Source organism: Mixophyes fleayi, chromosome 4 (assembly GCF_038048845.1).
Source record: "Mixophyes fleayi isolate aMixFle1 chromosome 4, aMixFle1.hap1, whole genome shotgun sequence".
Classification (NCBI taxonomy): Eukaryota; Metazoa; Chordata; class Amphibia; order Anura; family Limnodynastidae; genus Mixophyes; species Mixophyes fleayi.
In genome coordinates, this window is record NC_134405.1 from 38,943,899 (window position 1) to 38,956,073 (window position 12,175).

Genomic DNA, 12,175 nt, shown 5'->3' on the forward strand with positions numbered 1-12,175 from the left:
CCTGTATGTCAGTATTTAGGGACTCTCTCATAATCAGGTCTCGGTCACAATGTTGCTGGAAAACAGATGTGGTATCTTTAAAAATGGGCCAAATTTAGATCCATGAAATTATAGTCCCATGAACCTGACTTCTGTTGTGGGTAAATTGTTTTAAGGGTTTCTGAGAGATGGTATTCTGATATATATTGTAGAAAATAATTTGACACAGGGTCAGTATGGTTTAATGAAGGTCCATTCATATTTATTAAATATGATTGGTTTTTATTAGGAGGTAGGGTACAAAATGGATCTTGGTTGTGGCAATTCATACTTTTCCACATAACAATCTGATACATATGATGAGAGTAAAACGTAGAGGGAAAAAATATTTACATGGGTAGAAAACTGGCTGAAGGATAGAAGACAAAGGGCTAAGATCATTAGTGAAATGGGAAACAGTATTGAGCATGATGGCATAGAAAGTAAGGCATCCATATATGCTGATGACTGTAAGACATGGTGGTTACTAAAGCTGGGTACACACTACACGGTTTTCGTCCAATAATCGGCTGAATCAGCCAACATACGACCGCTCGTTCAAAAGTCGGGTCAGTGTGTGCAGTGACACGATGGTCGAAAGTCTGCCCAAATGGACGATTGTCGATTCATTTGGTTGGTCGTACCGTTTAATATTTTCGTTCCAATCTCGTTTCCGCTGTGTAGTGTGAATAAACTTCCGACCGATCCACGACAATCCTCCGATACTTCCTCGACCTGGGGGGCGTGTGTATGTTCATTTTTTGATGTCTGTCCCAGTCCCACGTGGTACGGAATCCGCACATCACTGACTAGTGTTTTGTATCGATGTGTATTGCACCTGTCTGGCTGCAGACCATTACACTTGTGTAAAGCACGTGTGTTATTCATATTTACTCTTTATACACTTATACCTTTATAACCTATTAAAGTTATATTAACCTTGATGAACTTATAATTGTGAAGAACCCAGAATAAACCACACAGTGTTCAAGCAACATTTTTATTGCAGGAAAAAGGTACAAAAATTTTAACACACACAGCTGTCTGAAAGATCCGCATGAGAAGTGAGCGCGCCCATACCAATCAGAGAGCTGAGTACTGCAGAGTATTAGTTTTAGTATTTAGTATTTTTAAAGGTGCTACTGGTTTGTGGCAGAACAGGTCTTGATGTGGCTTGGGTTTCTATTCCCTTTGATTTTTTTATCTACGATACAAGGAAATAAAAAATGTTTACTATTTAACTTCTATATCTGTAATTTATATACAACGACATAAATACTCTCATTTTCTCACCAGTCACACTGCTCGAGATCAGTTTATATTTTGGTCCCTGTGGCGAAATCGCAACAATAGTGGTCTTAACCTCCGAGCATTTTGGAAAACAGGCGCCATTTTGGTTATTATAATGGTACAGGTATGTGCCCAAAGCATTTAGCTTTATGTGGCACTAGAATGAAATAAAGTCCTTCTAGCAGGTACACTACATGTGCTACTGACCTTTTTTAATGTCGTTGTCTTTCTGGTCCAGTACTTTGACCATCATCTCCACCTCTCTTGGGCTCATTGGATTTGCTCTTTGCTCTTCTTGAGTATCTCCATCCCCCACCTTAACTTTTCCAACATTTTTTGGCCCTTCCAGCACCATCTCTGACTCTATCTGCGTCTCCATAACTGCAACCCCCACTGACACCTTCTCCTCACCCGCAACCCCCACTGACACCTTCTCCTCACCCACAACCCCCACTGACATCTTCTCCTCGCCCGCAACCCCCACTGCCACTTGCTCACTTGCCATCTTCTGACGCTCCTCTGCGCCAAACAGGTTCCTCTGTCATTTTATACACTCAGACATGGGTGTTTGTTTCTGCTGTGGACCAATCAGCGATGATGCACGCCGAGAATGGAGCATTCCATTACATACAAAGGGATTTTATTATTAGGGAATATTCATTGCATTGCACTTTAGCAGTTAAATGTTTTTCTAAATTAAATGTATATTACTAAACTTCTATTTTAAAGAAATGAATGAAGAGACAGTGTAGTCTTCTCTTTTTATGCAGCTTTGGGTGTTTACTTTAGCAAAAGCTCTGCCCCTTTATACTAATGTCTTTGGTATCGCGTTACATTTCCCGCAAATGGCGCTGCAGTGTGTACGAAATTAAAATCATTGTTCACGACAACATGGCTGTAAAAAGTCGCTAAAGGGACGTCCGCTCTTCCCATTATCGTCCTAAACAAGGCTAGTGTGTATACAGTCCATGGACCGAGCGATCGGACCATCGATCGCATGTAAAATCGCTCTGCATAAAAAGTTGGTCGAAATTTCTGTGGTGTGTACCCAGCTTAACACAGAGCAGGATAGAAACTTGCTAAAGAAAGATTTAGCGTAAAGCAATCCACACCGGTATTCTGCTCTTATTACAAGGCCCTTAGATAGACTACCCCTATATCTGTGTATAAGCACTGCCTGTTCTGTGTGATGCAATAGAGCGTTCTATGAATTATATTAAATAACTGCAAGTATGTGGAAGTACAAGGGGTACAATTATTTTATTTTTCAATTGATAAACATACATTTGGTAAGAGATAGGAATATGGATACACTGACTTTCAAATCTCTCTCATAGTTTCATGGATATCCTAATACATATGAACAAGTGTTGAAAACATTTAATATCGTCTTCACATCTCTCTTCTCCCTGGAGTGTCTGTTGAAGATCATGGCTTTTGGGTTTCTGGTCAGTCCCTTTTTTTCTTGAACTTTTACTTCCTCAAAGTGTCTTAGTTCTAGAATTGTCACACATCAGGCATCTATGGTGCACAATGTTTATATTTGTAAAGCTCTTATACATTATACACATTATGATACGTTATTATAAGGTGGAGAAAATAGATACACATACTATTTTGATGTCTTTAGAGGAGATGTCAACTAGGAGATAGTTACCTTCTTAGATCCTAACTGTGTACTTGGGGGAAATTGTTACATATGGGGCAGCCATGTTCACTAGACAGTTATATCAGTTAAGATGTTCATCTCTAAAAAACATTAACTGTTAGTTCAGAATTGCATCTTATAAAAGGAATTAATTAGTTAATATTGAAAGAAAATGATATTTCCAGGGAGGAAAATTGCTATGAATGAACTATATACAAAGGTTGAAGGCTATGTCTAGTGATCCTAATTGCATACTCAGTAACAAATATAAATGCTACTTTGTTTTTAACTTGTCTACTTTTTCCAAGTACACCAAATTAGGGCTCATATGTGTACGTATTCATAGACTCACACAAGTAAAAGATAATATTATAGGTACCCATGCCACCAGGTTAAGCCTCATTTTATAACTTTGGTGTTTTCTATTGTAGAATTATTTCCGTGACGCTTGGAATGTCTTCGATTTTGTGACAGTTCTTGGAAGCATTACAGATATTGTAGTTACAGAGTTCTTGGTAAGTTCAGATGAGTGAGATGCGATGAATGCGTTCTCTCTGCAGAGTATTTGTGGGGTTGTTCTGTGCATAGCCCTGAGCGTCAGCTATCCCGAGCATCACAGCTGACCAGTGATATATGTCTGTTCTCTAGTGAGTAGTGTACGAGAGAGTGTGTGCTGCTGCATTAGATCTGCATAGATTTATGTTGGTAGATGTATCATGGGGTAATATGTGACAGGGGGGTGAACTGCAAATCTGCTTGCCATGTTGATTACGGGTGCACCTATATTTGTTCCCAACCCCTTTGTCACTCCCCAAGGGGAAATACAATTGTCCGATTTATCTGCTGGTTTTACCCATTCATCAGTCTTCGTGGTCTGCACCTTCAATATCTGCAGTATTAAGAAGGAAAAAAATAAATTGTGCTTATTTATGAATACTGGTGCATGGGAGAAAGGTGCTGTAAGTAATAGCTAATAATCAGTTTGTAACTCTTCTGGTGCAGTTTAGAAAATGAAATCAAACTTGTGTTATGTGGCTGTGGATCACAGCACCCTCTTGATGTGTATGGGATTTCCTGAATACTCACACATATACACTCTGTGCACCTATCAGTCAGACTACAGAAGTGAGTGGAGGGGCACCCATAGCCCACACTCTGTACATTATGTTATACTTTACCAATAATCCTGTATTGTCTTATGCTTCTGGGGCAGGAAGAGGAATGGTCCTACATCCAGTCAGGAACTGGACCTCCAAAATATACACCTATCATCATAATCATCAGTTCTTAAGGATATTTTTATATAAGTTCTGTAGTAATATAAATATGTCGGATACTCTAAATATATCCTAAATATATTACAGGTAATGGATATGATATCCAACTTATTATTTTTCCAATTGCAGAATATTGCTATTTCCTACATCATACAAATGAAACACACATAACTAACATCTTCTGACAGGTCTTACACACAGTGAACGTGATTCATTAAGGAAAGTAAGTCAAAAATATGAGTACATTTTCTACTGGACAAAAACCGTGTTGCAATGCAAGGGGTGCATATTAGTTTATTATTTTGCACAGAAGTTGAATACTGGCTGTTTTTGTCATCCCTATCCCAACTATAAATCTGTCCCCACATTTTAAATTTAGCTCCCCCCTCCAATGTAACATGGGTTTCCCAAGGTGCAAAGTTACAAATTTTTTTTGCTTTCCGTTCCTTAATGAATCAGGCCCAGTATGTTGCTGTTATATATGTATAATTTATGTATGGGAAATGATTATATTTGGGCATAGGATATCATAATGATCTCAGGATTGGCATGGCTACATACCAGATATGTGTGATTCTGGAGAGAATACATTTTGTATATACAGTCCTGCCAAGCTCATCTGTAATTTCGAGGTGAATCCAGATCTTTCTAAATAAAAATCAACAACAACTATAATGTGAAATCACAGGTTTATTAACCTTTCAACACTGCCAGCTGGTTACCCATCTTCATGTGTAACATGACACATTGCTGTAAGCCTTACTATGGGACCCCAGTGAAAGCAGTTGATAATGAAACCTTTGGGGAGATCTTATCAAATGGTTCTTTTACATAGTACTATAACCTTGGCGATGCCACAAAAAAAATTTCAGCTTAGCCTGTCACCGCCTCTTGTAGTTAATTTTAATATCTTGCACATGTAAGCCCTAATTTTGCCATCTAGGTACATGACATAATTGATGCTAAATTGTTGCCCATAAAGATGTCATCGTGTCTACCAAATCCATACATGGTGATATAAAACCCCATGTGACAGCATATAAGCAATGGCGTAAAGTCACAACAAGAGAATAATTACCCTGACACTGGATTTTTAGCGGCAGAAATAACACCCATAGTGTGGTACAGGTAAAACAAAATTTTTCCAAACAATATAGGTTATTATTATTATCTTTTATTGATATGGCACTACAAGACGTTTACAGTAGTGTACAATAAGCAAACAGCAGTAATCCATAATGCATTACATAATACATAAAACATGATACATAATACATGAAAGACTAAAGAATACAAAGACCAAACATACTGATTAAACAGATTTCACACAGATAACTTGGTAATGCAGATAAGATTATTTACAGGACAGTGAGTGGGAATGGCGGTAATGTCCAACATGATGTAGGTCTGGCTCAATAAGACAGTGCTAGATAAGCAGACCTACAGGTACAGAGGGTGATGGAGCAATAGAAGGAGCACACAAGGAATGAGGACCCTGCTCGTGAGAGCTTACATCCTAAAGGGAAGGGGGAGACACAAATAGGGTGGTGCCAAGTGGGGGATTGGAGGTGATAGCTCAGGTAAAGGAGCCAGGAAGAGAGCTGATAGACCTGAATAAAGAAATGAGTCTTAAGGTTACGCTTGAAGCAGTGGAGGTGAGAGGGGATGGGGTCAAGTGGTCAGGTGGAGGTGGTGAGAAAGATAGAGAGGTGCAGACTTTATCTGCAGATACCAGATTGAATGAAGAGAAGGTGGGTGGGTAAGCGAGTGCGGTTGACAGTGAGAAGCAGGGAGTAGATATAGGGTCCACAATGGAGGGTGGGATGGGGGACAAGGTCGACAGGGAGGGAGGAGAAGGTGGAGTGTGAACAGACTGATGGGAGGAGTTGTCATTACATATGAACTCAATTTTAAAGGTGAAGTGGGCAGCACAGAGCAGAGAGCAAGGAGCGGAGTGGAAGGGGGGGAGGAAGTTGTTAAAGGTGACAAAGTTTGGTGTGTGGATGCTGAGTATTGGCAGTATAATGTATTGCACAACCAGTGTAAGGTCTGAATACCATGATGCTCTGTTTGGTGGATGGTATGAGTGTTAATATATGGATATATGGATATGGTAGTGTTATTTGCCTCAATTCTTTGATTTCTGTTGGAATCTTTGTAGTCAGTGCTCTGCTGGAATATTTGTAAATAATGCAGTCTCCTGTTCAAATCTATGTACAGTAGTCAATGCAGAAATCTCCTGGAATCTGTGCAGCAAATGCAGTGAATTGCTATATGTGTGGGAATTGCAGTGCTCTGCTGTAATCTGTGTCATCATTGCAGTGCTCTGCTGGAATCAGTGTGAATAATGCAGTGCTCTTCTGGAATCTATGTGAGTAATGCAGTGCTCTGCTGGAATTTTTGTGAATAATGCAGTGTTCTGCAAGAATCTGTGTGAAAAATGCAGCTGTCTGCTGGAATCTGAAGAATGAGTGCTCTGCTGGAGCCTGGGGGAAATTTAGAGTTGAAAGTAAAAGTTGACAGTTTGCAATATGCTTCTGCACGTCTCCACAACTGTATCTTGCGTTGCACTTATCTGAAGCCATGTGCAACCTTAAATCTAGTGTGTCCTAAGCATATATGTGGAAATAACCATCATCAACTACATCAGTCCTGTGTAAGCACAGAATTGATACTTGATAAGGAACATTTCTTGAAGGTAAATGTAACCCTAAATAAGACGCATCTCAAAGGCGCTTGTTTTACTTGTGTCTGCACACTCTTATTGTACTCCACTTGTAAGTGGATGACTCTGATTGGACTCTCCAAATGCAAGGGGCTGCAAGTGTTAGATCTGTGCAGCTCAAAATACTAGCGCAAGTTGCATGCATGCACAGTGTGACTAATTTTACGGGAGGAGCAAATGCACTTGTGTCCAACTCTAAATCACCCCGTGTGATTGATATATTGCTCTATGCAACATCATACAGGTCCTTTCTAGGAACACCTGGTACCAAGCCTACATTGACATGCCAACAGGTTTCATGTGCGAAACTTACAGATGTCTTCTTTTGGTCCAGACAGACATAATTAGGGATGTTGCCACTAGTACAAAAGACCAAGTCAAAGCAGTACATGCAGTGACGTACCAAATCACAAGACACAAAACTGAGTTTGGGGCACAGGCAGTACTCAGGCATACCAGATGTCTATTGGAGTAGACTATTGACAGAAGAGACACATTTGAGCCTGCACAGGAGTCTGAGAAAAGGTTCTCTCATTACAGTGTTCTGGAATCTGTATAAATAATCCAGTGCTCTGCTGGATTCTGTGTAAATAATCCAGTGCTCTGCTGGATTCTGTATAAATAATCCAGTGCTCTGCTGGATTCTGTGTAAATAATCCAGTGCTCTACTGGATTCTGTATAAATAATCCAGTGCTCTGATGGATTCTGTGTAAATAATCCAGTGCTCTGCTGGATTCTGTGTAAATAATCCAGTGCTCTGCTGGATTCTGTGTAAATAATCCAGTGCTCTGCTGGATTCTGTGTAAATAATCCAGTGCTCTGCTGGATTCTGTGTAAATAATCCGGTGCTCTGCTGGATTTTGTGCAAATAATAATGTGAACTGCTGGATTCTGTGTAAATAATCCAGTGCTCTGCTGGATTCTGTATAAATAATCCAGTGCTCTGATGGATTCTGTGTAAATAATCCAGTGCTCTGCTGGATTCTGTGTAAATAATCCAGTGCTCTGCTGGATTCTGTGTAAATAATCCAGTGCTCTGCTGGATTCTGTGTAAATAATCCAGTGCTCTGCTGGATTCTGTGTAAATAATCCAGTGCTCTGCTGGATTTTGTGCAAATAATAATGTGATCTGCTGGATTCTGTGTAAATAATCCAGTGCTCTGCTGGATTCTGTGTAAATAAACCAGTGCTCTGCTGTATTCTGTGTAAATAATCCAGTGTTCTTCTGGAATCTGTGTAAATAATCCGGTGTTCTGCTGGCTTCTGTATAAATTTGAGTGAATAATGCAGTGCTATGCTGGAATCTGTGTGTGATGCAGGGATATGCTGAATCTGTGTGAGTAGTTCAGGAATATGTTGGAATCTGTGCAAGTAATATAGGGCTTTGCTTGAATATGTGTGTCTGATGCAGGGCTATGCTGTAATCTGTGTGAGTAATGCAGGGCTATGCTGGAATCTGTGTGAGTGATGCAGGGCTATGCTGGAATCTGTGTGAGTAATGCAGGGCTATGCTGGAATCTGTGTGAGTGATGCAGGGCTATGCTGGAATCTGGATGAGTGATGCAGGGCTATGCTGGAATCTGTGTGAGTAATGCAGGGCTATGCTGGAATCTGGATGAGTGATGCAGGGCTATGCTGGAATCTGTGTGAGTAATGCAGGGCTATGCTGGAATCTGTGTGAGTAATGCAGGGCTATGCTGGAATCTGGATGAGTGATGCAGGGCTATGCTGTAATCTGTGTGAGTGATGCAGGGCTATGCTGTAATCTGGATGAGTGATGCAGGGCTATGCTGGAATCTGTGTGAGTGATGCAGGGCTATGCTGTAATCTGGATGAGTGATGCAGGGCTATGCTGGAATCTGTGTGAGTAATGCAGGGCTATGCTGGAATCTGGATGAGTGATGCAGGGCTATGCTGGAATCTGTGTGAGTAATGCAGGGCTATGCTGGAATCTGTGTGAGTAATGCAGGGCTATGCTGGAATCTGTGTGAGTGATGCAGGGCTATGCTGGAATCTGGATGAGTGATGCAGGGCTATGCTGTAATCTGTGTGAGTGATGCAGGGCTATGCTGTAATCTGGATGAGTGATGCAGGGCTATGCTGTAATCTGGATGAGTGATGCAGGGCTATGCTGGAAACTGTGTGTGATGCAGGGCTATGCTGGAATCTGTGTGTGATGCAGGGCTATGCTGGAATCTGTGTGAGTGATGCAGGGCTATGCTGGAATCTGTGTGAGTAATGCAGGGCTATGCTGGAATCTGTGTGTGATGCAGGGCTATGCTGGAATCTGTGTGTGATGCAGGGCTATGCTGGAATCTGTGTGAGTGATGCAGGGCTATGCTGGAATCTGTGTGAGTGATGCAGGACTATGCTGGAATATGTGTGAGTGATGCAGGACTATGCTGGAATATGTGTGAGTGATGCAGGACTATGCTGGAATATGTGTGAGTGATGCAGGACTATGCTGGAATATGTGTGAGTGATGCAGGGCTATGCTGGAATCTGTGTGAGTGATGCAGGACTATGCTGGAATATGTGTGAGTAATGCAGGACTATGCTGGAATCTGTGTGAGTGATGCAGGGCTATGCTGGAATCTGTGTGAGTAATGCAGGGCTATGCTGAATCTGTGTGAGTAATGCAGGGCTATGCTGGAATCTGTGTGAGTAATGCAGGGCTATGCTGAATCTGTGTGAGTGATGCAGGGCTATGCTGGAATCTGTGTGAGTAATGCAGGGCTATGCTGAATCTGTGTGAGTAATGCAGGGCTATGCTGAATCTGTGTGAGTAATGCAGGGCTATGCTGGAATCTGTGTGAGTGATGCAGGGCTATGCTGAATCTGTGTGAGTGATGCAGGGCTATGCTGAATCTGTGTGAGTGATGCAGGACTATGCTGGAATATGTGTGAGTAATGCAGGGCTATGCTGGAAACTGTGTGTGCAATGCAGGGCTATGCTGGAATATGTGTGAGTGATGCAGGACTATGCTGGAATATGTGTGAGTAATGCAGGGCTATGCTGGAATATGTGTGAGTGATGCAGGACTATGCTGGAATCTGTGTGAGTGATGCAGGACTATGCTGGAATATGTGTGAGTGATGCAGGGCTATGCTGGAATATGTGTGAGTAATGCAGGGCTATGCTGGAATATGTGTGAGTAATGCAGGGCTATGCTGGAATATGTGTGAGTAATGCAGGGCTATGCTGGAATATGTGTGAGTGATGCAGGGCTATGCTGGAATATGTGTGAGTAATGCAGGGCTATGCTGGAAACTGTGTGTGCAATGCAGGGCTATGCTGGAATATGTGTGAGTAATGTGGTAATGTGCTAATCATGCAATGCTTAATCCTGGAATGTATAGTAATTATGTGAAGTCTCACTGGAATCTCTGAGTAATGCAGTGCTCTGCCAGAATCTGTGTGAATAATGCTGTGCTGTGTGTGCAGTGTGATGCTCTTCTGTAATATGTGTAAGTGGAGTATAGCTGTGTGTGCTCTCTTTAGATGGTGCAGTGCTCTGCAGCACTCGGTGCGACTGGTACAGTGCTCTGAGTGGGTGGTGCAGTGCTCAGTGGGGCTCCCTCTCTCCTATAATGATCAGTGTATCTCTGTCTTGTCTTTTTCATGTCTCTCTCTATCCCTCTGATATTTTGGCCCCGGCAAAAAATAACTCATCCAATCAAAATGCACTATGAATCTCATGTGTCCATCCATGAAACTGGTCTGTGTCTTCATGCCAACTACACCCCACCTCCCCCCATACCTAATAACCCTCACCCCAATCCCACGCACAAAATCCTGCCGCAATCTCCTCCATCTACAACTGCATCGCAGAACCCGGTTGGTTTGTAATTTATGACCTAATGCATAAACATTACCTGCTGCATGTCAGAGGTTGTGCACTCAAATTCGCCCCATCCCTCACTCCTGACATGTCTATCTAAATCTTGTTTTCTTAAACTTTTGCGTGTTTCCTTTATCCTGGTACCAGAAATGTATCCCCCATTTATTTTACTATACCTACTTTCAACACATAACGAGTCACTGTTTCCACATCTATATCTGCTGTAACTAACATCCAGCTACAGCTCCTGAGATCTTCATTATACCTGTCATTCAACCATTTAGATGTCCCTAGATAGCATACAGTAGTTATAATTTTATTGGTTCTGTATAATGAGCCTCTCAAAGTTTTGTACATTCCCAGACATTCTCTCCAAAATCTTCAGTAAAACCTCCATTGATCGCACTCCGCATATTCATTCCTCAATAATGCACCGTATTCCAATGCACTAATCACGTTCTCTCTCCTGCTATCACCATTTTAATTTACTGTGCCAATACACTCCAGACTTTCCTTAACTTCCTTTCTTCACCCTCTCCCACCTGGAACCCTTTATAGTTTGAATAGATCGCATGCCTATGATCCCTCCACCCTTCTAAGGATTTTGGTTTTGCCTCTTGCTATGCATGCTGCACTGTCCCAACCAAATAGCAGGCAGCTTCTGGGGTAACTCAAAAAGTGGCCACAATGTCCTTGAAAGTTCTCAAACTGGATCCCGAAATGAATCATTATCTAGTAACTCTTGCTATAGGTGTCCTTAAATACCATATGCAGTGCACTATTGTTATGGCTTTAGTTTGTCTTGTTTACATGTCTCTATCAACGTGATACCAGCATCGGAGATAACCTTCTTAAATATGGTGACATGTCTAATGTAAAACATGTAATCTGGGCCAGGAAGGCTAAAATGTGTTATTCCACAGACCACGTCCTCTTCACAGATTACAGTAATACAGTGTAACCTCTCAGCTACGCAAGGAGGCAGCCATTTTGGGGGCTGGGAAATATTCATGAGAATGCAGCCTATCAATTTATTAGGATCCAGTGACATCACTGAAGCATGAGGCTGATGCCACTAGCTCTTAGTGAATTGATGGTCTGAATATTGGTTTAGCCCACAAAATAGCTGCTTTAACCATGTTCAAGCGTATGGTACATGTTACATTACATTATTCCATGAGGGGGTATTTATCCACTGATGTTGCTGTGATCTGACCTAAATTTGAACAGCTCTTTGAAATTGGCATCTTTTATCTTTCCTGGTTTAGTACATGTAGCTCCAAAGACAAACCAGTGATTCATTGGCCAATCATGTATCCTTTAACCCCAGAAGCACCTGCTTTTTTTTTGGGACTCACATACAACGGATCCCTT

The 12,175-nt window shown here is 41.5% G+C and overlaps 1 protein-coding gene across 7 annotated transcripts in view; it reads left to right on the forward strand.

Annotated features, from left to right (window-relative positions):
- CACNA1A (calcium voltage-gated channel subunit alpha1 A) overlaps positions 1–12,175 on the forward strand; it is a 165,399-nt gene that overhangs the window by 87,620 nt on the left and 65,604 nt on the right. For all 7 annotated transcript variants that reach the window (XM_075206614.1, XM_075206613.1, XM_075206610.1 and 4 more), the window contains exons 29-30: positions 2,646–2,756; positions 3,388–3,471. In XM_075206614.1, the coding sequence (XP_075062715.1) occupies positions 2,646–2,756; positions 3,388–3,471 (195 nt within the window). The remainder of the gene's footprint in view (positions 1–2,645; positions 2,757–3,387; positions 3,472–12,175) is intronic.